Source organism: Mandrillus leucophaeus, unplaced genomic scaffold, assembly GCF_000951045.1.
Source record: "Mandrillus leucophaeus isolate KB7577 unplaced genomic scaffold, Mleu.le_1.0 Scaffold294, whole genome shotgun sequence".
Lineage (NCBI taxonomy): Eukaryota > Metazoa > Chordata > Mammalia > Primates > Cercopithecidae > Mandrillus > Mandrillus leucophaeus.
Window position 1 is genome coordinate 3,893,561 of NW_012103076.1, and position 26,716 is coordinate 3,920,276.

General features: G+C 51.1%; 1 protein-coding gene across 1 annotated transcript in view; it reads left to right on the forward strand.

Moving 5' to 3' along the window:
• Nucleotides 1-26,716, forward strand: part of CELF4 (CUGBP, Elav-like family member 4) — a 310,947-nt gene that overhangs the window by 23,250 nt on the left and 260,981 nt on the right. Inside the window, exon 3 of the mRNA XM_011986116.1 lies at nt 12,571-12,588. Within this exon, the coding sequence (XP_011841506.1) occupies nt 12,571-12,588 (18 nt within the window). The remainder of the gene's footprint in view (nt 1-12,570; nt 12,589-26,716) is intronic.

Consider the following 26,716-nt stretch of genomic DNA (forward strand, 5'->3'; position numbering starts at 1 on the left):
TTGCAATTCGTACACAAGAGCCAGTCCAGGAAACACATTTATGAGCTCCCACTTCTACCCTAGGCAGAAGGCCTTCTCCCGCAAACACCATCAGGATTAAATAACTCACTCATTCACAAACAGTTACTGATCACCCACTCTGCCACTGCTGGAGTCACAATGATGACCATGGCACAGAAACCTCTGGGTCTCCTGGAGCTCACATTTTCATGAGGAGAGTCAGAGGATAAATTAAAAATTAAAATTAAAAACCTGATCATAAGTGTTGTGCTGAGAATTAAAACATATAGGTGAAGCGTGACTGGGGCCGCTGTATACATGTGAGTGGGGAGGGCTCCTCTGAGGAATTGACAGTGAAGCCAAGATCCAAACAACAAGCAGACATGGCGGGAGAAGGCACTTCCAGCAGGGAGAACAGCAGGTGCAAAGGCCCAGAGGCAGGAATGGGCTTTGTGTGTTCAAGGGACAGGAGGAACACCAGTGCGACAGGAGCGTCCCGGGGTAATGGGGAGAATTAGCTGGGAGGGGCTGGCGAGGCAGGTTGTATCAGGCTCAGCAGGGGTGTCTGAATTGTTTTCTAAGGTTAGCAAGAAGCACTGGAAGAGCCATGTTCTGATGTATGTTTCACAGAGATCTTTCAGCTGCTGTGTGGAGCCAGCTGCTACAGGAGAGCAGACGTGGAGGGGGACAGCCAGAGGAACAATGATGGGGCATGGATTAAGAAGGGCAGTGAAGGTGCAAGAAACAGATGGGGTCAGGATGTGTTTGGGAGACAGGAGTCCCAGGACTTGTTGATGGATTGGGTGTGATGTGGGGAGAAAGAGAGGAGCCCAGGACGATTTGAGGCACTCAGTGCTGAGTGGGGCCATTTACTGGGAAGGAACATGTTTTAGGGATGGATGATCAAAATTCTGATTTGGCCTTGCTAAGAGCGGGAGGCCTGTTAGATGTCCAAGGGAGGCATTAGGAAGGCAAGTGGATATATGATCCAGGAGCTCAGAGTGATGATCTGGGCTGGAGGTATAAATTTGAGAGGCATCAGTATGTCATGGTATTTAAAGTCATTTATAATAGAACAAATTAAACAAGACTTCCTAGATGTGATTATTGTTCCTCCTCAGTGTGGACTGAGCATCAATTAGGTCACAGACTGTGTGATGCACACTATGAGGTCATGCATGCGTGAAGCTTGGAACAGAGGATGCTGGGAGTCCTCCTTCCCCATGCTCCCACCCCACCTCCAGGCAGGTGCTCACCCACGCTGACACTGCCAGTCCTGCCAGCCCTCACTTTGTCATTAATGAATGAGATAAAGGAAACTGTTCCTCCTGCCTCAAATTGTCCTGCACCATCTAACAGAACTTAGCCCAGGTCTGCCCCTCCCATGCTCCCACCTAAATCCCTCATGCCGTAGCTTCATTCCCTCCAGCCCTTGCCAGGGCCACTGCTGCTGCCCTTTCTTGGAACATCTTTCCCAGGATGCCAAGGTTGCATTCCACGCAGCAGGGAGAGCGGGAACTGCTGTCCAGGGGTGAGTCAGCCAGATTCACAGTGGTGATGTAGGTCGCAGAGCTCCCTCCTCCCTGCCCCACTGCTGCGGCTGGAGCCTTCCCACCCAGCCTGCTCCACGATCCATGTCCTTGTGGCCCACATATCCCGACCCAGCCACCCCCGCCAGCCTGACCGTGCAGGCTCGTTTATCTGAACGCCTAGAAGGGAAGAGCCCCTTGGGAACTTCTCTTTGGCCCCCAGAGCCACGACCAAATGCCTAAGGCAGACCGCTGGCCTGTTTTCCCTGTTTTAAAGTAAAAAATACAATAAAAGCGACACACAAAGAGAGATGCTGCTGTTTTACTTACAAATGAGAGATGTAATCATTCCCCCAGGTACCTGGGAGGCTGTGGGCTGGGGCCAGGGAGCCAGTGAGCGGGAGGATCCTAGGGTCATAGGCACTCTCTCCACATCCTGCTAGGTGCCAGCAAGTGAGCGAGGCACTTGGTCCCCACCCCAAACTTCTCTTACTCACAGACATCCCAGAGCCAAGCCCTCCTTCCTTGTCACCTTGAGAGATACTCAGGGGTCTGAGCCCACTGTCAGGAGGGTAGTATTCAAATGCCCTGGTAAAGAATGACGGGGTGTCTGACTGCAAGGCTAGGTGGTGACAGAGACAGCTACGCACACGTCAATGCATATGCACTGTTGTAATTGAGTAGTTATTAATAAAGCTATGTCTATTGTCCAGCTCTCTAATACGCCAGGCCTGCGCTGCCCATGAGACCTGATCATCACCTCTCTCCAACCTCACAGCAAGCCCATGTCAGCATGGCCAATTCGGTAGCTAACAGCAGCGTGTGGCTATTTACATTTACATTTAAATTAACTTTATTCCAGTGTAATTTAAAAATCTGTTCTTCAGTTTTACTAGCCACATGCCCAGGGTTCAACAGCCACAAGTAAAGAGTGGCTACAGTGGTAGATAGTCTATGCTGTCTACATAGCACATTTTCTGCACGCCAGAAAGTTCTATCAAACAGTGCTGAGAGCATTGCATATGCACGGACTAACAAGAGTGCATGAGTGAAGACACATACATAGGCGTGTGTGACTGTCACTGGAATGTTCACGCATGCACAGCACAAGAGACACAGCTGTGCATGTGTTTAGGCTGTGTGTGTGCACGTATGTGTGTGCATGTGTGTGTGCGTGTGTGTGTGTGTGTGTGTGTGTCTTAGAGGTGCCCAGTCCTTGTCCACCACCCCAGGCATCCTGCTGCCTGAAGGAATGTCAGGAACATGAGCTCTGGAATCAAACTGTCCTGGCTGGAATGTGGGCTCTCCCACTTTCTAGCTGTGTGACCTTAGGCAAGTGGCTTAACTTCTCTGTGCATCAGCTTTCTCTTTATAAAATAAAGATAATAACAGAGCCATCGCTGAGGGTTATTAGAAACATTACGTGAGATAATATGTGCAAAGCTCTCGGAGAGGCTCCCAGCACACTGTGAGCTATTAATAAACATTAGCTGTTACTGTCGTTTCCAAGAGGCAGTGTGTCTGCTGCGCAGGAGCAGCCTTGGAGAAGAGTCTGCCATGTCGGGGAGGGCGTTGAGAACCCTGATGAGACCAAGGATTGCTTCATTCTCAAGCCTGCCACCGTTTCCTGAGAGCAGCAGGGTGGGGCGGGGAGGGAGCTGGTGGGAGCAGCAGGGGTCCCCACCAGCCAGGGAAGGAGACTCCACAGAAGAGGGGTGCTGGGGCGAGGAGGTGCCAGGAGGGGAGGCACACGGGAGGTGGCGGGAGGGACGGAGCAGGAGTCCCGCCTTAGCATGTTGTTTACAGCCTGGCTCTTCCTGTCGGGCGCTGGGAAACGTGCTGCTGAGTGAGGGAGACAGAACCCCGTGCGTAACTGCTTCACAATGTCAGAATTGCTTTCTATATTCGCTAAAGCACCAGGCCAGCTATTCCCTCACACTGCCCTCTAGGATCTAAAGTCTCACCTGGGAATGAGACCAACCCACAAGCGACAATTGGAATGAAAAAGAATCAGAGCAGAGGAGGCACCTGAGGGAATCACTAGTCCCAGGCAGCCATTTTAACACAAATCAATTCAACAGGTATTTGCTGAGTGAGTGCCTGCTCTGGGTAAAGACAGCGTTGTGGGTGCTTGGGGGATTCAAAAAAGCGAAAAGGCAGGAAGGAACCTCTGCCCTCAAGGTGTGGAGAGCCAGAGAGAGAGGCTCCAGGCCTCAGCAGCCAAAGGTGAGACGGCTCGGGAGACGATTACACACAGGATCTGGCATTTGTAATGGACTTTGAAGATGAGTGAGACCTTTCAGAGAGCAAAACAAGGTCCAGAGAGGTTGGACAGCTTGCCCAGGGCTACACAGCCAGTGAAGACCCGAGCCAGGTGCAAGGTCTTTCTACCATGGAGAGACAAGGAAAAAGGGATGCATCCCTAGGCACACAGTATAGAGAGCAGGGCCCCAGGGGTGCACACAGGAGAGACCAGATCCATCCCTTGGGATGAGGGGGCCGCCTTCCCACCTCGCCATCCCTCTGGCCTCCGGTAAGGTCCGCCCGATGGGGCGAGAGGCCGCCTGTGTTTTCAGACGTGGCCAGCAGAGGGCACCAGGACTACTGCACAACCCGGACCAAGGAGTTGGCCGCCCCCAGTGCTGGATTCAGCGCCTGGGACTCTCCGGGGCACCGGGCACAAATGTCTGCCCACTCACACAGCTCCGTGGGGTGAGCCCATGATGGGACACCAGGTGGGGAAGCCACGCCCGCGGCTTCCATGTGGACGGTAGGGCTCCACGGAAGCAGACCTGGTTGGACAAGAGAAATCCCAAGACCCTCCCAGATCGGGTGGCACCTCAGGTTGAATAAAAAAGTTTTCCCCCAGGAGAAGCTTGTGTCTGGTGGACATAAAACGAGTATATTTTCTTTAGTTTCCTCTCAGAGAAAGCAAAGGGAGGGGTTTCTCCATCTGTCACCACCTCCGGGGCTCATCCCCAAACCCCTACAGGCAAGCAAGGAAATAATATAAACAGCCCCTGTCAGGCTCACGTGTGGAGTTGGGGTCTGAGATGGTCCCCCAAAGACCTGTAATTTTCATGTCCTTTTGCAGAGGCATGACAGAGGAACCATGTCCTTTTACAGAGACCCGACCGGGAACTGGCCTCCCTGCCTTAATCATAAAGGCCATTTGAAGTTAGCCCTCGGGTTGCCGTTTTGCAGAAAGACACCCCCAAGGACTTGCTGGGAACTCCTTCTCTTGGATAGAGAGCACCATTCTCCTCCGAGAATGCCAGCCCCTCGGCATGTACACAAGGCCCCTTCAGTCCAGCCTGGGTGCGATTTCCCAAACTCCAAAGGAATGGGGTCCAAATTCGGTTTTTCTTCTTCCTGCTCTGAGAACCAGCCTATGTTTGGTTTGGGCAGTGACAGTTTGGAGATTCAAATGAAAGTCATGATCAAGGTGGTGATAACTGAGTGCACAGCAGAAAATGTAAGGGGAGAAGACAAATGCAAGAGGAGGAGGCAAATGCTAGGGACAAAGAGGCGAGGGCAGAGGAGAAAGCCCAGGCAAGGGCTGAGTGGCCAGAAGGGTCAGGAAAGCCAGGCTGAGGATGGGTGACCTATGACACCCGCCAGTCGTGCTGTGGGACAGTACTAGGGGATGTGTTACATCAGATCGTATCTGTCCTCGGCTTTATGTGAAGGAACCTTGTGAGTCAGCTAGCACCCCCTGGCAAGGTGGGGCATGTCCTCTCTCCCTCCGCAGAGCATAGCTCACACCATTGGGAGGTGTTGTCCAAGCCTCCCTGCAGGCCTGGGAGTTTTGTGTGAGTGTGTGAAAGCCTGGGCCGCCCGCACGCGAGACTGTGGCTTTGGGAGGTAGGGGTGATGGTGATGGCAGTGGGTGGAAGGGAGCAAGTGCAAGATGTGCAAGGACTTGCTGCCCGGGGACCGGGGCCTGGGGCTTCTCCTATCTCAGGTGGGCCACCACCTCCCACACGCTCCATATCTGCATCTGTAAAATGCAAATAGCAATCTCTGCCTCACCCATCCCACACAGATGTTGTGATGCTCAGATTAGGCAAAAACGTGGAGAAAAGGCACTAACGAGCAGCACACAGGTGTCCTGCGTAGACCTGCAGCTGAGGACCCCTTGTCCAGGGCTGAGAAGATGACTGTCACTCAGGAAGTTCCCTTTTGGGAGGGAGTAGGGGAGACAGAAAAGTACATAGAAGAGAGTCAGATTCTAGAGAAGAAAGAGTTTCCAGTCCTTCAGGTTCCAATGCACCATTTGCCCTAATGCCTATCCCTTGGGACTCTGAAGACCACAGGCCTTATCCCACAACCATTCTGGCCTGTGCAGTGCTCAGCTTTCCCTGGGGAAGCCTGTTTGCCACCCCACCCCTCCCATCACCCCTCCAGGGAGTATCCTCCCACCTTCCCCCATTGCTCTAAACAGCTGTGATTCAGAGAGAGTCATTTCCAAGGAAACCAACAACAACAACAAAAATGTCCAGGCATCAGGGGAAATTTCAACCACAATGCAAGTGGTTCCAGAGGAGCATTGACGGCACCCAGGATGCAGCTTGGGCTCCCGGCACTGTCAGCACCAACCTCAGAGGAAGAGACATAAACAGGACATATGTGCAGGGGCGTGGGGAGGGAGATGGATATTTCCCAAAAGCAGGAATTAAAGTTTTCAATAACATTTGTTGTTCAGCCACAAGGCTCTCGAGACTACAGGAACCCAAAAAGAGATCAGGAAAGGTTAGCAAGGGCCTTTTTACCCGGAAGTGAATCATGTTCTCTCTCGCTGCATGGCCAGTGTGGATCCAGGTAGGGATCTCCACGCTCTGTGATGGCAGGGTTCACCTGAGCAGGCTCCTCTGTGGCCTGGCCTCCTGGTGGCCGCCCCACTCCCCAGGGGTGCTCAGAGCTGGCTTCAATCCCACATTCAGAATGTGGCTGCTTACTATCTTCGGAGCTCACAGTATAGATAGACGCTGTTAAGTAATACACTTGTATAAATTACCTAACAGCCCATGTGTGCACACAGGGGAGCGTGCACCATGTCAAGTGATGGGTTACGTGAACTCTTCGTGCTACTCCCATGATCACTGTATGCTGATATGATAAAGGCAGCTCCTGAATTTTGCCATATGGATCTCAGAGTTGTGTGGGTACCGGGAGCTGCTTGGAAAGTCTGCAACCTCAGATCCCTGGGCCACTGGTCTTTGCAACAGGAGCAATTGTCTTCAGAATTTGTTCTGGACGATGAATTCAGTCTTATTTTAACATTTTGAAATGACTGACTAGGAAAAGCCACAAAAAGACAATAAATAATGCCAATAAGGTACGTACCGTCGTGTAGATTTTAATCTAGAGAGTCAGATTCTGCCTGGTCCAAATCATACAGAGACATTATTTTTAATTCCAGAATCACCAATTAGATAATCCTCCATAGTCAGGGAGGATTTCCAGCATGGTGTTCTATTGTTGGAGAAGACCTGGGTGCAGGGAGGCCCACCTCCCATCCAAGGCCACACGGCAACTGGGTGCCTAGGACTAGCTGTGCCTTCAGACAGCTTCAAGGATGAGGAAATGAGTGCAGAGGACAGCTTTCCATCAGCCTGCTGTGTAGACGTAGCAAGCTTTCGGGACATGGCACCTCAGTTTCTCTTGCTTCTACTGGCAACATCAGGGTTCCACGACCTGGAACAGTCCTGTGCAGCCCTGGCCCCCGCTGGCTTTCAGAAGGGGTTCTGTAAACACTGGGCTCTGTGAGGCGTGTCACCTCGTCTCTAAGGCTGAAACCGACCAGACAATAGGCCAGAGCAGGAAGTGTCTGCATTCATACCCAGTCCTCTGCCTTCCCTCCCTTCTCTTCCCCTCCCTCTCTTCCCCTCTGGCCCTGGGGATGTATTTTGCATCCTTTAAATGATCTTGTTTATTCTATGTGTCGGAATATAGTTATCTGAATATTAATTATGGCTTTAGTGAAGTTCATCGGTTGAATGCAGGAATTGAGAATTCCTCCTTCACTTTCAGCCACCTGCTTTGATTTCTCTGTTTATCTGCTTGACTGAGCTGAAATCAGTTTCTGTAAGTGAAAGTCGGCTGCTTGGAGCAGATGTTAATGCTCAGAAATAGTGTACGGTCTGCTATTAGCATAAGTAGCATGATGCTAATAAATAGAGGTGTGCAGGGCTAGTGGCAGTGGTGCCGGTGGGGACCGAGGGACAGCGGCCTGCCCAGTGACAGAGCCTATGCCCCACCCAGAGGAAGAGGGAGAGCCCCAGCCTGGGTGCTGGACACCTTCTGCCCAAGCCAGCCCCGCCCTTCCTCCTCCCCAGCACCCCAGTATGCAGCCAGCTAGGGGCCGATGATTAATGACGGCGAGGACTGTAACCAAATTGTAGTGCCATTAGCACCAAGTCACAACTGACAACTAGATACATCATCTCTGAGCTTTCTATCCAGCTAACTAATTTAACTATGTGAATACGGGAAACGCTGCTCTGATGCCATAAGGCAAATATTGCCAATACCCGGGAGCCTGTCAGGAATGAGAGACGGGGAATCCATCGGGGCCCAGCAGCCAGGTCCACAGTCCTGGCTGGGTCAGCAGATCTGTCTTCATGGCATTTGCGCTTCAAGGCTCTGGAATAATTCCGCCATACACCCCACGGAGCCAGGACCAAATAATCCACCAAACCAAGCCCCCGAATCCAGGACCACCCCCACTGGTCTCCCCTGACATGGAGATGACAATGTTTCCTTCCAAGTCAGGGAAGGACAGATTTGGTCACAGCAATGCATTTCTCCCCATCCCCGAATTTCTCCCCATCTCTGCAGCTCCCCACTTTCTCCGGGAGAGGGACTTGCAGGAGCTCTGATGAGATACAGGTGGGCCTCCGTTCTCACAGGAGCTGCTCCCGAAATAGTGAATGCAAATTGTTATTATCTTCTTTTTTGTCATTTTACAATGAATCTTATTTGAAATGTGCTGTGTTTGCTCATCAGAAGAGCCTTATAAGGAATCCTTTTAGAAATAAAAGAATCCTTCTGCCATGTGAATAGTTGCCCTTTAATTCATCTGCTTTATGAGCTTGGGGGCGCCACACAGCCATGTTCTTAAGCCAGCCCCTGAGTTACCAGGTGATTTATTCTCTGAATCAGAAGGGCCCCCACTCAAATCACCCCTCTGCTGTATGGGCCAATGGCTGGGAAGGTTGGGGGGCCAAGACATTGACTCCATGTTAGAAACTCCAGATTCCCAAGTTTTTCACCTGCCGTAGTGGAGGCAAAAGAGAGCCTAATAGGTTCTCTGTGGCTCAGCAAATCCAGTCTCCTCTCTGGGGTTCCCTACTCACAGTCAGGGAAATGAGGACAAGCTCGTGGGATAATGTCTGTGAACCAAGACAGGAAAACTCAAAGCTCTCCAGCAATGGAAGGAGACATTCGTGCGTAAGCAGCCGTGTACCCGCAGCCGCGTGCCTGGCTGAAGCACAAGGGCATGGTATCTGGAGTGGCTGGGCCAGCTTGCTGGAAGGCTGCATTCTGGAAGTGGCCGCCCACGCCAGTAAGCTCAGAAGACAGTAATGGCAACAACCCAGATAATTCTGGGAAATTTAGCTTCCATGAGAGAGATCCAGATAATGGAGATGGGAAGAAAGACTTCGGTGCCTGAATAATTGTCCAGCACCCCTCTTTCCAGGGCAGCCACTTAGAGAAGAACTTTAGGTCACTGACAGTTACCTAAATAGATAATTCATGCCTCATGTAAACAGCACTTTCTCCTTGGAGAGGTTCTCTCTTCTCTTTTCTTTTGTGTAAAATTTGCAACTCCCTTATGAGTGCAGGAATTATTATCCCATTTGGCAGATGAGAAAACTGAGTTTGCATATATGTTGAATACGGGGCTGTTACTTCTATAGACAACATGCTACGTTTATTTCTGTCAGAAAATTAACACCATGTCACCTGACCTTTCGTTTTTTTTTAATTTTCTACTTTACCTTCCAGAACATAAAAAGTCAAATCCCTGACCCAAGTGATCTAATCTGTTTCTCTCAGGTGCTTGAAAGCATATATTTCCTGTTTCCCTCAAGGAGGCTATCATCATTTCTCTTAAATGTCTGGTCTTTCATCTGAATGCTATTTCAGATGTTAATGGGGTACAGTCTCCCCAAAAGATAGCATCCATCCCTCCATCTGTTATTCCACAAACCCTGGGCGAGGGTTACAAAGGTGACTGCGATGCAGTCCCTGTTCTCCAAATGCCTACAAAGAAATAAAGTACAAAGCCACATTTCCCCAAACTGCCACAGGAACACACATTCAAAGTGCTGGGATGTTCAGAAGAAGAAAGGCTGTCTCCTGAGGGGCTGACTTGGGGAGCTGCTGCACGGGGTGTCCTTCGATCCTGGCCTTGATGAATGGATATGATTGTGAAATGCAAAGATCAGCAGAAGTGCCCTCTGCAAGGAGAAAGCGATTTGAGTAACAGCAGAGAGGTGCTAGGGAAACAGTGCAGGGCCAGGTAGGCCGGCGGCGGACCCCCAGTGGACATGGTGGAAGGGGAGCTAGCATAAGCCATCAAGGGGCTGGACCCAAGGCCAAGGAATGTGCGCCGTAGGCGATGGACAGGGACACACCCTCATTCCCTTCCTTGAGATTTCTCAGCGTTAACAGACCAGAGATTAAGACCAGAGTTAACAGGGAGATCCTGTTGAGGGGCCAGGGCAGGGCCTCACTCTCTCACTACCCACAGTGACCAAAGCAGACCAGTGCCCTGCCTTCTCACTGTCCTGCACCCAAGGACCCTAACTGCACCCCGATCTCAGGGTGCTAGAGGTCTGGTCCCCTCACGCTCAGCTGCATCCTACATCCTGAAAGCCATGATGGAACGGCCCCTCTATCCTAGCACAGGAGAGTGCCACTTCCATGATGGAAATCCTCCATTCCCAAACTTCTCACCTCCAAAGACACTATTGGTTCCACCCACCCCACCCCACCCTCAAGTCCTCTACTTTCTTAAAGGTTTTGCCTTTAAAACAAACTGCTGTTATTAAATAAATAATTTATTTCCTTCCCCATTTTTTATTAATCAAAGGCTAATCAGAGCTGCAGATCGGCATGCGACAACCAGTGTTAGCCACACGGAGTGGATATAATTCTTGCTAAAAGCAGCGAGGTGCTATTTTTGTTTTCCCCGTGCAGCCTCATCAAGGGGACATGTGCAATTTCCATTAGGCTTTGTGAAGCATCAAGAAAGAGCTGGGACTCTGGGACTCCAGGGTGGCAAGCTCAGCTAAACTGTCCACACCCTCAAGGGACCTTGGGGGACTGCAAAGAGGCAGTATGAGAACCAGTTTCCTGCTCAGTGAGGAGCAGCTGGAGGGGGCCCAGTTGAGGCTGGAACCTGGGATAGAAGGGTCTCCCAGTACCTGCAGAGGTTGTCAGGACAGGCAGCTCCGGCCTCAGAGGGCTGCTCTGGGCAATGATTCAAGCTGAACCTTGTCCTGGCCTGAGGCTGAGGATCCCCAGAGCCACTGACAAGCCTGTGACCTCACCCCATCCTGCTCTCCCATGGGTGACTCCCACCCCAGCTCCTGCCTCAGCAGATAAGATACCTGCTTACCCCACCCCTCCCTCACCTGTGCCACCCCCGAGCTTAAAGATACTACTGGCAGCATCAGGGTTCCACGACCTGGACCAGATTCTTATCAGTCTTTTTTTTTTTCTAATCCTGCTGACTTTTTTCCTCCCTTTCTCTCTCTCTCTCTCTCTGTACTTATTGATCCCAAATGAGGAAAAAGTCTATTAATCCTAAACCCAGAGAAGATTAGAGATAGGGCCGAAAGGGCTTGTCAGGACAGAGCTGCACGGGCATTATCTCCTAGGAAGGTGACCACGTCACTAGCAGAAGGAGGAAGGAGAACAAAGGGAAGGAACAGAAAGTGAAACAAAGAGTGGCCATCCCAGAAAGCAAATATGATCCCTGCTCCATCGGACTGAGGGGAGCTATCCATTCCCAACTTTGCACCCACCTCTTGATTTGGGAGATGGGAGCTGGGGTGGCAGGGGGTAGGGGGAGTGGGGAAATACAAAGATGATTATAACCCACCCCCATTCTTAAAGTGTCTTGCTGGGCAGGCAGGAGCTGGTGGATTTTCTTCTCTCCTGGGGCCACAAAGATTTGGCTCTTGCTTGGAGTCACCCACAATCAAGAAAAGCACGGGGTGATGGCATGTCTCTATACAATGTGGAGCAGCCTACTCTGACTGCTGAAGCCAGATGACCCACCGGAGACCTTAGGCAAGTTCCTTAGCCTCTCTGCGCCTCAGTTTCCTCCCCCATAAAACAGACACAATCATTGCAACAGCCTGATAGAGTTGTGGTGAGAATTAAATGAAATCACCGGTATGAAGAGCCTGTGTACGTGTCAGTCTTATTATGAATAAATACTTTTTATTATACTTTCACCCGAAGTGCAGGAAGGCTGGACTGTGGCTGGAAGAGAGTCTGACCGGCTATCATCTCTGCAGGATGGCCTGGGTAGCGCGGTCTCTAGGGACAATACAAACGTTCAGCAGTGCTCCAACGCTGATGTAACCAAAGTGTTTGGTTCTGTGCGGTGGCCATTGTCCGTTCTATGAGTGGACCACACAAAACACCTCAAGGACCATTCACAGTAGCCCCTCGGGACCAAGCTTGCAGGTCTCAGCCCTTCTGGGTCTTGCTCTGCACAGAATCAGAATCTCTGTGGGTGAAGTCCAGGCACCTACATTTTTCAGGGAGAGATATGGAGGCCAAGGAAAGTCAGATTCCAGTCCAAGCTCCTGTGGCTGTTGGGTGGTAGCTGGTTGCTGATACCCCGTGGGAATAGAACCCAGGTTCCTGACCCCCTACCAGCACCACGTCACACTTTCCCTCAAAAAATTCCTCCCTGGCTTGTCTAGAAGTCCGCCAGTTGCTTGCAAAGCAAATCCAAAACTATTGGCTCCCCTTGGCTGTAGGGAGGCCAGGCAGCAGACTGTCTCCCCTATTGGAGCTTCCTTTCCTACTGCCAGTCCCCCAGCCTCCATTCACTCACCAGTTTCCTCCATTTGGGAGCTGGCGCTGAGCTCCTGGATGTGCCCTGGTTTGCATGCTCCTCCATGAGTTCCCTCACGCAGTGGGTGTGGTACGCTACATCCTGCCAGACCTGAGCTCCTTGAGGTCAGAGACAGTGTCATAAGCACCTCGACCCATGCAGTCTGGGTCAGAGCAGTGGACAGATAGTGTGCCTCTGTGTCCTGCTCACCAGGCACACCTCTCACCTCTCAGGCCCTGAGCAGAGGCCCATTGGATCAGAGGAAGAAGTCCAGGTTACCCATCCAGGCACTTCCTGAGGACCAGATACATGTATGATCTCATCTATTCTCCCACCGATGCAAGGAGGCTGGTACTATCACCATCCTCATTTTACAGATGAGGACAGCAAGGCACAGAGCACCTGAATGACCTGTCCAGTAAATCCCCAATTTGAGACCTTGTTTCTTAAACCTTTAGTACACCACCTCCACCTGGGTCATCCTACCCTAGAGCCTCCATCCTCTGGGAAAGTAGCAATTTGGGGTTAAAAAAAAAATAAAGGAATGAGCTAAGAGCAGATGGTTTGTTTACTGTTTATTACCTACTTGAAATTATGACAGTTAGCCTCCAAGTTACCAATTTACAGAAGAATAACAGCAAAAAAGGATACTGCTAGTACCTCCACCTGGTATAGTGGAGGAAAATGCTGCTGAACTAGGAGACTGTGGTGTTGAGGTTTTTCAATTATTAGTATTGTTACTACAAAAACAATATATGCAGTCAGTAACAAGTGCAAAGGGGTATACAGTGAAGTGTGATTCTCCCTCCCACTCGAGACCCCATCCCAGTCTCCAGAAGGTGCAGTTTCCTGTGTATTCTTCTAGAAATATCTCACGTACAGGCAGGCACACACAAACACACCCACACACACTTTCTGTTGTGGAAACTGGAATGTGCTCCCCACACTGCCATGCACTTTGATTCCTGGCTTTGCAACGTATCTTGGATCTTTCCAAATCAGCATGTATATAAATCTACTTCATTCCATCTAGTAGCTGCATAGTATTGCATTGTCCAGAAATTCACTAACTGCCATAGCCAGACCCCCACTGATAAGACATTTAGGTTGTTCCTGGTTTTGTGTCTTCTTTTATTACAAACCACAGTCAATATCCCCGTGAGCATCCACTCCATACATGTATAATTCTACCTATAGAATACATTCTTGTAAGGAAAATATTTCAATAGACATAAGCATTCTACATTTTGATTAATATTTGGCTCCAGAGAGACTGCACCAATTTAAACTCCCATTAAATTTTCTTTGTTGGATTTTCTGTTTCCTCAAACTCCTTACTCACATTATGTATTATCAGAAAATGCTTAATATTTGCCAGGACGTGAGTTTCAAATCTTCCCCTGATATTAGCTAGCTGTAAGACCTTGAACAAGTCCCTTTGCTTTCAGGGCCTCAGTTTCCTCACCTGCAAATTGAAGGTCAGGAACCTTTTTAGCTCTACTGTCTGTGATTGTAAGTATCTATCAAGTGTCTGCAGGTGTTAAAACTGTGCTAGGACCCATGAGTTCTCCTAGCCCAAAAGAACTTAAAATCTGGTTGGAGAGCTAGAACATACCCAGAGAAAATTTAAGGAGCAACTTGGGATAGCCTGAAATCAAATGCAGTGCAGCTTAGTCTGTGGGCCTATAGAAGGTCATGGGAAAGTGATCAAAGGCCCAGTGGCCGGGGCTGTCATTGGAGGAGGTAAAGCATGTGTGGAAAAAGGAGGAAAATGCACAGAAGGGTTTGACTGGAAATGAAAAGAAGAAACATCTTATCCCACCGTATAGCCAGAGCCTGGAAAGCCAGCCTGCATTCTCTCTCCCCAAACCACCCCACAGTCTGCTTGTTTTTTCACCACTGACTGAAACTATGTGAAACATCAGGTTTGTCTCAGAGCATGGTTTGATGTTCCGGTTCAGTGAGGATCAGCTCTTGTCCCAGCAGCTTCACTAAGTACTGAGTTCTTTGTGGAAACATCAGTTCAGTTTACTGTTCTGGGGGCGGGGGGAAATTTACGGCACATAAACCTTGATTACCCCAAGTTCTTGGAAAATGGAGGGTTCTAATTAATTTAGTTTTCTGAGTAATGGAGGGTAAAAAGGGTTTGGGGGTTCAGCTCATTCCAAGAATAACTTTAGAGGCTCGAGCTCCTCTCCTGCTTGGGTCAGTCTGGGCTGGTGACCCTTCTCCAGTGCTGGATCCAAACTCACGGCCAGCACTTCTCAGGTCAGTTCTGTGGTGGCTAAGTTGATATCAGGGAGTGCAGCTGGCATTTCTGGCTTCTGGTGGGCTCTACAAAGCACAGGGCTTGCTGTTTTCTTCTTGATCATTGTGCTCGTTTGCAGGCGATTTAGCTTATATTCTTGCAAAGAGCATGGGGGCAATGGGAAAACCATCGCATAGGTTGAGGGTTCTGCTAAATTGATGTTATGTTATTTGGGGCTTATGTAAATAAATGGCATTGGCCACGGTTTGTTACAGCTGGAGAGGCTCCTGGTTTACTGCCCATTTTATAGATAAGGCAACTGAGGCCCGACATGTGGGGTGGCTTGTTTCAGAGCTCTCAGAGAATCGGTGTGGTGACCACACCTTGCAAATCCAGGCTTTCATAATGGACAGGTTATGTGACTTACCCAAGGTCCCACAGCCCACGAAGGGTAGAGTTGGGATTCAAACTAGGCCCCATTGACACCAAAGCTTCTCCCAAGAAGTTCCCAGAAAGTGCAGGGACCCCTTTCTCCCTGCACTTTAGAATCCCTTTGTCAAGAAGGATGCCCAGAGCTTGCATGTTAAACCTGACATGATCCTGAGGCAGGTTGTGGTGTGACAGGAGCTTCTCTGCAACAAGCTGCCTTCAACGGTTTCATTAAAACATCATTCTTATGGCATTATCCTACTTTCACGCAGGTGGCTTTAGCCCAGGTCACTCACCTCCCAAGCGCTGAGTAGTACTCACTAGGGGAAACTTGAAAATCTAATACCTTTCTGGCCCCTACAGGACAGAAATAGGAAGTCACTAGGAAAGAAGGGGAAGAAGAGGAAGTCACTAGGGAAATCAGAAAATACCTTGAGACAAATGAAAATGAAAACACAACATACCAAACCTTATGGGATGCAGCAAAAGAAGTACTAAATAAGTTCATAGCAGTTAGCATTGACATGCTTTACTCACAGCCAGGCAAATGCAAGTCACCTCTCCGAACACAATTTTTGTCTCCTTTAAGGGTTGCTTGTGGGTTGAAAGAACATGCATCCTCTAACACCCTTATAGGATGCCCCACACTGAGACCAGGAAATCGTCCCAGCCTTGGCCCTGCTACCATCTGGCCATGTGACATTTCTTTGCTGCTGTTCCTCCAGAGGTAAAAAGATACAATAATTTCCACCCCACCTACCTTCCTGGACTGCAGGGATAATTGAGGTCAGTGGTGCTCAAACTTCAGTGCACCTCAGAATGCCCCGAAGTTCTCGTTAAACACAGTTGGCTGAACCCCACCCCAGAGTTTCTGATTCCAAAGAGAAGTAAGGAAGGTTTAAGAATTTGCATTTCTAATAGATGCCCACAGGGTCTTCCTGCAGGTCGCAGCCACACTTTGGAGAACCATTCCTCTATGAGACTGTGAACAAGGGATCTTGTGAAAGGGGTTTTTAAGAATTATTTTCGATTTTGTAAAATGCAGGATCCTTCTTTAAAGGTGAAAAGTACCATTTCCTCCCTTCCGCATCATGTCTGATCAATGTAAATGTTCATAAATCCCATTCTCTTGTCCAGGAAGCTATGGAAGGTTGACCTATCGGCCAGTCACCAAGGGACCCTAATAGTCCTTTCCTTCCCGCCCCTCTCCTCTCCTCCCTCCCTTAAGAAAGGTCAGCTCTAGAAACCAGAAGATTCTCCCCAAGAAATGTGAAAATATTTGCTCAAGTTCACAACCTGCTTGCCCTCCACCCTCCACCCTCCACCTGCACAAACCTAGCCACAGACACAGAACCCACACCTATGCAGACATGCCGGGCAGCTACCACTCCCCTCCCCACACCCCAGAAAGCCCCCTCAAAGGGCGCCAGGAACACCGCTGGCTCCCAGTCTAGGCGTGGCCAGGCCTCCTCTAACACGGGGCTATTGTCTGGAGTTAGGAGGAAACACATTAGAAAGGACTCCCAGAAGTCATTAACCCCAAATAAGAAGGGCCTGTTGTTGGTTCCTTCTGGTGAAGATAGATGTGAAAGGGCAGGGCCTCTAAAAAGAGCGACAGGCCACCGTCCCTCCAGCCGGGCCAGGGCAGTGCCATCCTCAGAGGGCGTCCAGGGGATAGGGAACCGGAGCCACCCTGTGGTCAGCTTAAGAGGGAAGAAAGGGGGAGGCAGAAAAAGGGATACCAGAAGGGTGGTCTGCTGGCCAAGCAAGAGGCCCCTAGGAAAGAGAGAGATAGTTAACAAAGGAGAAAGGAGGAGAGCAGGCGGCAGAGGAGAAAGAGAGGGCCGAGGGCGAGACGCTTCAGGGAGAGGAAGCGGGACGCAAAGAGCGAAGCGGGAAACCGAGAGCGGGACTGGTGCAGCCGCCGCGACCCCCGCGCCCCGGCCCAGCCCGGCAGCGCCCCCTTCTCCTGCTGGGCGCTGCGGTCGGCGCCGGGAGCCACGGCCGTGGCGGGGAAGGCGTAAGGCGCAGCTGCGCACCCCAGAGGCCCGCGGCTGGCGGCTCGGGGGACGCCCGGCGGGGGAGCTTGGGCTGTGGGCCGCTCCCTCCGCGTCCCAGCCCTTAATGGCTTGGTAATTGATTGGCCCCGCGTCCCGTTTTCACCGCGGGCGGCCGGCGCCAGAGGTCGGCTAATATCAATATTTCCCACAGCTGCTCCGCGGTGTGGATCCTCCCGCTCCGGGGCTGCCCCCGCCGGCCGAAAATTTACCTTTGGTTTAACAAGAAGTGGGAGCTGAGTCAGGGATTAGGGCGCGTCAAGTCAACACAAATAAAAAAAGTGGAGAGGTGGGAACAGGACAGAACATTCGTCACTGCGGGACGATCAAGACAGCCTGGGGTTAATTGTGGGAAAGAGAAGGAGAGAGGAGGAGGCAAACAGAGACAAGGATTTTAAAAGACCCTGGACTCCTTATTCCTGGAGTTGGCTTTCGAAGCCATCTGAAATCAGCCATTTTCCTTCTTCCCGCCCACCTTATCACCCTCGTCCTACCACCCACCCGCCAGCACCAAGACCACAGGCCCCTTCAGCCTGACTGGCTTCCCTGCCTGCCCTGTCCGAGATGGGTATCTGGTCGTATCTTAAGAGGCCTTTTCTCTCCAACCAGATGTGACTCATTCAAGGCAGGGAGACGAACTAACATTTATGGAGGTATTGCTGTATGCCAGGCACTGTACCTGATGACAGTCAAATATTATCTCATCTAACCTCCTCAGAGGCTCCATGGGTGCGGGGCACAGTGCCTTTCTGGGATATCCATGGCATCCAGGCACCTCATGAGGCTCACACACAGAACCATCTGCTGGGAGGCAGAAAGCATGGACAAATGAGTGGCAGTGACATGCAAAGGGCAGACATTTTGGGGGCTCAGTGAGCCTGAGTTGCAAGAAGCCACATGCTCATTTCTCCACCACCCTCCTCCCACCTTCACCTCTGTTGGCTGATTAACTGTAAATGGATAGATCAGCGGCTGTTTATTAAAGACAGTGTGGAGACTCAAGTTCCATGGAAAGGCAGGACCAGAAGGGACTGGTGGCATGAGAATTTGTTAGATAAAGGACTGGGAAGCCTAGAAAGCTCCATAAACGGGCTCCTCTTAGCAGGCCATGAGGTCTCAAGACCCATTCCACTCACAGCCTGAACTGCAGGATTTGCCGGTGGGCGTCCTATGATAGGCCTGAATTTCCCAGAGCCAAGCATGGGCCCGAGTTTTGCCGCTAGTTCTCCCAGCAGTGATACTCCCCCGGCAAGCCTGTCTCCCCAGCCGGGGTCACCAAACTTCTTACCCTTGGTCAGGATTACAGGCTTGTGGCTGAGGCTCCCAGGGTTAGAGACACGTGGCAGGTACTAGGTGCTGAACGATGGAGCTTCTTCCTTGGGCCTGTCTACCCCTGGAGGGGTGGTAAGAGATGTGAAGGAATTTCCTGATATCCCAAAAGAACATCTGAGGCCCATCTGAGCCCCTCTCCTGGCCCCAAGAGAGACCTGGGGAAGCATGAGAATGGATCCATGCCAAATGTCACTTTTCGAGAAATGCCCAACAACCGAGCCTCTGGAGACTTCTGGATCCATGTGGTCCCAGTGTCTGTTCCTCATCAGATATAGACTATTGGAGGGTCCTAACCAAGTCCACGTGAATGTGTGCCCAGCCAGGTGGTGAGCCCCTCAGGGAAACAGAAAGGGGGAGCACAGAGTGCCTACCCCACCCTTCTCCATGTGGTTGTGGCCAACAAATCTCTCTACTGCCAAATGATCACAGAACAATGCAAGGAGACTTGACAAAGAATATGGCCCCCTGGTTCTCCACACTGGAAATTCTGCAGAGTTCAGAGACAGAAGCACTCCCAGTCAGGGGACTAATGGGGGATGGTTTCATGGGGGAGGGTGGATGGGTGGGGAAGGGGACAATACAATGCCCAACTCTCTTGAGGCAGGCCAAACCAATGGGGAAGCCTGGGAGATTGGGTGCCACCCCACAGGGTGGGCTCAGAGAAGAGAGAAGGAAGCCAGGGAGAAGAGCTGTGGCCCAGGGCCTCCAGAGGGCTCTGCTGCCCTGTTAGCAGGTGTGAAGGAGTGAAGGGACCCCTGGAGCTCGTCTCAAGCAAACAGCCCTGCACCCATGGAAAATTCCCCTCATTGTTTCCTCAGCTCTCCTCTCAACGTGTCTATTAATGTGACAACGATATTGCATTTCACAGGCTCAGTTCATTGCCCCCAACTGACATGCACTCATGTGTGTGTGTGTGTGCACACACACACACAGAGCTATCCAGTCAGACCTGGCAGGGTCTCAGTGGAGAGATGGCAACATTTTCCCCTTAGAGACAGTTCCTTAGTCCTAATTTCAGTCCCTCTTCTGTCTCAGCTCCAGCTGAGTCCTGGGCTGGGGCCGGGCTGCAAGGAGATGCATGGTCCCTGTCATCTGGAGCTCACGTCTGGCACAGGTCAGAGGCAGAGAAGAATTCACGATGGTCACTATGCTAACTCTTAGATTCTGTATGACAAGATAGGGAAAGAGAGGGACAGGAAGGAGCACTGCGTGTTGCACCAGTCAGGACGAGGTGGGACTCATTTAGAAAATAATTTAAGAGCTGTCCTTTACTGAGGCATTACTGTGTGTGCTGGGCATCTGGCTTCTGTTATCTCATTCAACCTTCACATGTGCACCAGAAGAAAGGCCCCATTTCTCCTCTCCTATTAGACAAATGCAGAAACTGAGGCTATGGAAGGTTATGAGCAGGGGTTAGCAAGCATTCCCCACTCTTAAACTCGCTGGGTGCTGAGTGACGGTAACCCGCTATAACCAGATATGGTGGAGGTGGAGGAGACAGCAAAAGTTCCTTCGAGACTCAAGAGAACTAAAGAGGGAAGCTGGATTTTTCTGTACCTACTCAGAAGATGCATGAGATAGTGTCCCCTGCTCTCTGTGACTGTCACTCCTCAAGCCCTCCTGCCTGCATGGCAGGATGAAGGACAGGCTTTCACAGGCAGACGGGAGAGGCCAGGGTCACCGCCGCCAAAGGCTCGCCCGGTGCTGCTCCTGCAGCCCAGACGGCTGCTCTGATCCTCCGCTGAAAATGTCACACAGGAGACAGGCACGCTCTGATCTTCAGAGGGCTGTGGTGCATCTGTGATGACATGTGGGCATCAAGATTTGCATATTTATTATAGATAAGCTGTCAAAATGTATGTTGTCAATTTCACCTTATACTCCAGATTTAATGGTGCGCGTAGAGGACAGAAAATCTTTAATATTAATATTAATATGATTTTAGATTATAAGACCGCATTGTAGATATCAATCAGCGAACCCTTAAGGACATGTCACTCAAGTTGATATAGTTTATAGAAAATTAATGTAATCCATCCTGTATGATCTATTGCAGGGGGCATGAGGAGAGAATAGAGAGTGTGGGGGGCTTGGGGCGGAGGGCTGGGGGACCATTATTACTTGCCACAGTTCTCCATACGTGCTAATTTGTGTTCGTGCCTGAAACATCAGAGAAGGGAATCTGCCGATCTTAGACTTGGCACGGACATCAGAGATCAGCAGCACCAACTCTTCCACTTTGCTGTGAGGAAGCGAAGGCCCAGAGAGAGAGTGATAGGGCCACAGTCACTTGGCTAGTTAGTGGCAGGTGTGGTTGAAGGAGGCTTCAGGCCCCCCAATGTATGTCTGTCCCCCAACCCCCGATACCCTCCCCTCCCCCACATCCCATCCCCTAGGCTGCTTGGGCAGATTGCTTCTTCATCTGTTTGGAAGGATCCTGAGGGACCCCTCCCCATGCCAGGGGGTTTGGAGGGCCTTGGCAATGTGCAGAGGGGCTTTCCTGATGATTGCAGAAGTGTCAGGAAAACCCCAAAGTCCCCACTGTCCATCAATCTGCATTCCAAAGCCTGAGGCCCTGGCATTGACACTCTACTGAAATCATGGACTGAACACCTACTGTGAGCATAGCAGTGTGATAGAGACAGAGGGACAGCCCAGAAATACATGATATCATAAGACTGTCCTCTCTGGGTAAGAAGGGAAAATCCCCCAAATGTCTTAGGATCTGAGTGCTCTGCCCAAGCCCTCATAGGCCTAAGGGGCTTTCAAAATGGGCTTTTTGGTTACAGGAACCAGCCAGCTAGACAGACAGCACCAGTGGCTTCTAGGCTCCCGGCTCTGCTCTCAGGCCCTGTTATTCCCCTACCCACCCACCCACAATCAGGAAAAACACCTTTTTTCCATATAGCAATCCGAAGCCTGTTACCCTCTGCCAGCTGGGTCAAGTGGTAATCCAGAGACACAGCTCCAAAACCTGCTCTTTGAATGGAGCAGCTATAGTGCAAAGCTTGCTCAAACAGTGCCTCTCCGGGCCTTCATTTCTACATTCATGAAATGGGAAGGAGAAGACATTCCCTGTTTAACTCATGCCTTCCTGGGAACTTGCTCTGGAAAGTGCCAAGTGCACACTGCACTCTGGCCTGGTTTCTATGCCTCTGGCCTGGACCCCTGCTCCCCCGGCCAGGCCCAGGCCCCAACACATGGGCAGAGAAGAGACACTGTTCCCCAGAGCTGGGGCCAGGGGAAGGAGCAGCCTATTCTTCAGTAGTGAGGCTCAGCCAATTTAGGGGCCCCGAGCTTGGGGTGAGAGAATGCAGCCGTGGCAGCATGGGATGGCCTCCCTCATCTCTAGGCCTTTCCACTTTGCTTGCGTAATGCAAGCTCTCAGGAAGCCCCAGTCTCCCCCAAGGAGAAGGTGGTGACGTCCTGGTGCCTGAGTGACAACAGCTACCCTCTCCCTCCAGTTTTCCCAGGTCTTAACAAGGAACCCCTAGTCTCCCACCAGTCTGCCAGTTCAGGAATCTGCTTCTGTCATTCCAGTCCCTTTTCCCAGCCCAGGCCCCCTGCCTCACTCCCTCCCAGAGGACAGGAATCAGGAAAGTCCTGGCTGGGGCAGTTCATGACCACTAGAGTTTATGTAAATCCACACTGCTTATCTGAAGTAAGGCAGTGCCCAGCGAGCTCCATCAATCACAGAGGTGCAGAGCATATGCGAGCCAAGGCCCAGGCCACTGTGGGGGACGCTTGCAGCAGGGGCTCCTCAGTGACTCCTAATGGGCCCAGCCAGCCAGACGTACTCCTGGCTGCCCACAGATCTCGGCATCTTATTTACATACTGCTGCAGACTGACGAACACCTGAAGCATTTTTCATCCTGTTCAAACTACAAAAGCTACCTCGGGTACTTCTGTGTTAGTGCTTCCGTACAACGGCAAAATGCTGATAGGAGGAATTTTTTTTTCTTTTTTAATCTTCCACTGAAGCCTCCAAGAAAGATGACCTGCAGAAGGGGGAGGAAGGCGCAAACAAAGCCAGACAAAGTGAGGAGGGCACGCCATCCTTGAGCACACTTCTTTCTCCTGGGAGATGCAGCAAGTCGGGCAAGGGTTTCAGTCCAGGAAAGCATGACCACCACCCACCTAGCTGGCTCAGGAACCCCCAGCTCACCCCCACACCTCTCTAGGGACAGCTTCTTCCCAGCTGCTGTTCTGGGTCATGGCTGTTAGAGATTTACAGCTGATGAACGCAAACCAGAGCATCCAGGAAGAAATGAAAAGCAGGTGGGGTTGGAGGGGCATTCCCAGCTGTGGCCAGGCCCTTGGAGGCTGCCCATCTGTCTGTGGGCTCTCAGGAACTCCAGGTGGAAGCTCCTGGGAGACAGATCTTACTCAGTTCAATTCAAACGCAAGGATTCTTAATCTTATGCTTTCAGTCCCCTGGAGGAGGGGGCAGAATGCATGATCAGTTTTCAGAGCTTGGACAACCCCCTGTACCTATAGGCAAAATTACTTGTGCGTGCATGTGTACATACATGCATGTGCATGTATGGGGACATTTTTCTAGAATCAATGCATGTTAGTGTCCATCAGATTCTTAAACCACAAAGAAGACGTCTGAAACTGTAAGGAACCACACTGGGCCACCCCTGGAGCTGTTCAGCTATAGAGCTGAGGGCCTCAGGAGATAGCAGACTACCCAGTGTGGGGAGCATACACACAGGACTCTGCACTTAGTAAATCAAACTCCAACCTCAGCAAGATTGCCTGAGGTAGGGCATGGGGATGGGAGGGGTGCTCTTCAGGCCCCAGCAGCCTTCAGGACTCTAGGGGGCTTTGTGCCCTGGGAGGGAGGCCAGAAGGACATCCAAGCTCACTGTGGCTCTGAGCACATGGGTTCTTAGAATCTCTGATTCTCTATTCCTCCTTGCCTGCCTGGAGATTGTTTTCTCTCCCTGACTCCTGTCTGTTTATCTCTGTGTCACCAATATCTGTTTTTATATATTTTCGAGTCCTTTTCCTTTGTTTCCATTAATACTTCTTGTTCAGGGGAGGATAAACAGGGTCATAATCACGCTATAAAGCGAGCCACGGGCTGTGTGTCGCTTATTGCCCAGGGGTCTGCTAATTGGAATTTATAAAGTTCAATAAAAACTATAATCCAATAAGGGCTGAAACTCTTCTTCATTTATCTTAGGGGAAATATTGCTCCTGCCCGCCCACCCGCCTGCCTGCCAGCCAGCAGTCAGAAGCCAGGGAGCAGTCACCCAAGGGGCCTCCCCTGGGGGCCACAGCATTCCCTAAGTGACCAGCCCTGTATCTCAGGCTGGGTGGCCTGGACAGAGGAAAGAGGGAGCCTTGCTGGTCAGGTCTCCCCATGGCCCAGTGCCACCCACCAGCTCTGGTGGTTGTGCTTTTGAGGCTTGACAGGGAGGAGGACCCCCACTGTTCTAACATCATCTGTTGCACCATTACAGACTCACCCCCAGTTATAGGTGCCCCCACACCATGCAACTGCCTCACACACACACTGAACTACACAGCCTCTGGAACACAGGTGATCTGCCACGGGGAATCCTGTGTAAGTGCAGTGAATCCTAAACCTAGGATGGAAGGTGCCTGCTTCCCTGACCCTTGGAGGTCCCACAGAGTGAGGTGTCACCATAAGGTGCCCACCCCAACCAGAGCTAGAGCCATCTTTGTCACCCAGCTGTGCCTCATCAGACACCCGCAAGGAGCCCTTTCCCAGACTTGACAGTGAGGGAGACAAGAGAAGGCGGGGAGAGGGTGCCACAGCCACACTGACGAGCCATGCCCTGGAGACAGTTAGACAGGTGTGTTAGACACGGGGTGACCAACTGTTCTGGTTGGCCTGGGACTGAGGGGCTTCCCACACATTTGACTTTCAGTGCTAAAACCGGGACAACATAAGATGAGAGTGACAGAGGGAACCATCCAAGCAGTGGGCTGAGTGGTAGGGTAGCGGATGGAGCTCAGCACCAACAGGCAGCTCCTGGAGGACCCAGCCCTGCCCCTGCCCAAAAGCCACCCTGGGAACTATATCACCACGTGCCAAATGCCTGCTTGCAAAACACCTTGCAGTTTCCCATTACCTTCCAGAAAACCCACACTTGAAAAGTAAAATAAACGCTCTCCAACAGGAATCTGCCTGTACCCCAACCCCAAATGAAAAAGCTGGCCCCTCGCTCAGACTTAGCTCTGGACATTCTCTGAGTGGGGAGAGGGGACAGGACACTCAGCCAGCCCAGTCTTCCAAGCAGGGCATCGGGAGAGAGCGACCGACCCCACAGCATTCCTGGCTCTCTCAGTGCTAAGTAGAAGGCAGAAGCCTGCAGAGCCACTTGCCTCATCCATCCCTGTGCTGGGACGGGGCATGCATGTGCGTGTTCATGTATGTGAGGGCAGTGTGATACCCAGAGTTGAAGGCACAGTCCCGCAGCCTCTCAGGGCTTCCCAGTCTGCAGAGAGAGAGAACACAGGCTGTGTTATTGCCCTAATGCAGCTTCTTGGAGAGGGAAGTTGTGTCAAGTATTAAAAAGGGGAGGAGATCCCAGCCATGTGCCCCCAGAGCTGAGCTACACAGCCAAGGAGCGCAGCTGTTGGGAGTCAGCGCCCCATGCCAGCTGTGAGGGTGAGCCACCCTCTCCGAGCCCAGGGCCCTCAGAGCCAGCAACACAAGGGAAATAGCTAAAGCCTCGGAGCCAGACCTGCCTGGGTTCTGAATTGGCTTTCTGCCACATATATGTGTTCAGCCTTGAGTAAGTCATTCATGGTCTCCACGTCTCAGCTTGAGGAATAATGCCATAAATTACATAAAATGCTGACCACAGTGCCTGGTCCACAGTAGTTAATTCCTGGTCCTAGTAGTTAATTCTCACTACTATTAAGAGTAATTTATATTTTGTGTGAAAGACCCAAATGGAGATAAGGGTCAGTCTGTGGCCGGGGCAAGGGCTCTGTCTTCCCCAAGCTCCCTTTGCTGGCCAGGAGCCAGGCTAGTGTTGGCATGGGATAGAAGAGTTAGTGACGACTAGAGTTAGCAGGGCCCCTGACTTGAATTTTGGAGTCAAGAAGGAATTACAAGAGGAAAGGATGCTTAACAGTGGTGGGATGGGTGGTTCAGGTGGACGGGAGGAGGAGCCTCCCAACAAAGGAAACAGTATGTGCACATCCTGCCCCAGGGCCAAGAAGGGAGCAGGGACGAGGCCTTGTCTACCAGGGGGCAGGAAGGGATGTTGGGCTCTGTGATTAGGATGATGGGAAGCCAGTAAATAATATTTTTTGCCAGAAAAAGCAGTTTGCTATCTGAGACTGAAAAGGTCTAATACCCTAAACCCTCTGAATCCATCTCCAGCCTCTCCACACACTCATCAGACCCTCATCATCCACATTCATTCATTCATTCATTCATTCACTCACTCACTCCACCAAAGTGTGTTAAGTGCCTCCATGTACCCAGCCCAGTCTAGATACTGGGATGCCACAATTAAGAAGGCACATCCTGCTTTCACTGGGATGAAGTACTCTCATCCAGCCTGGGCTCCTGCCTTTGCCCTTCACCCACTCCAGCCTTTCAGAACCTGGCCAGTGTTCCCCAACCCCTCTGCGAAGCTCCATCTGTCCTTCCCAGTCAGCATTTACTGGCTCTTCTTAGTGGAGAAATAAAAGAAGCAGGACACCATGCCCACGCCCCCAGAGCTCCCCATGCCCTGGCTGGAGGGCAGCATCCTTCAGTTCACTGCTGAGGCACTGGATCCACCACCACCCTTGATACCATCCCTCGGGTGAATCTGTTCAGTGTACCAGTCAGGCTGTGAGCTCCGTGAGTAGGGAGGCCTGTCTCCCTCCAGCATTATGGTCTTGATGCAACCTCCACTAGTTAAGAAAGCAGAATGTGACCATTGTTTTAGGCCTCTACTGGAGGGTGGGCCAAGAAATGCCAGTTCCTACCACTTGTGTTCAGGAAGCCTAGGCCTGCCAAAGATAGAAAGACCCTTGATAGGATGGGATCCTCAAGGAAAG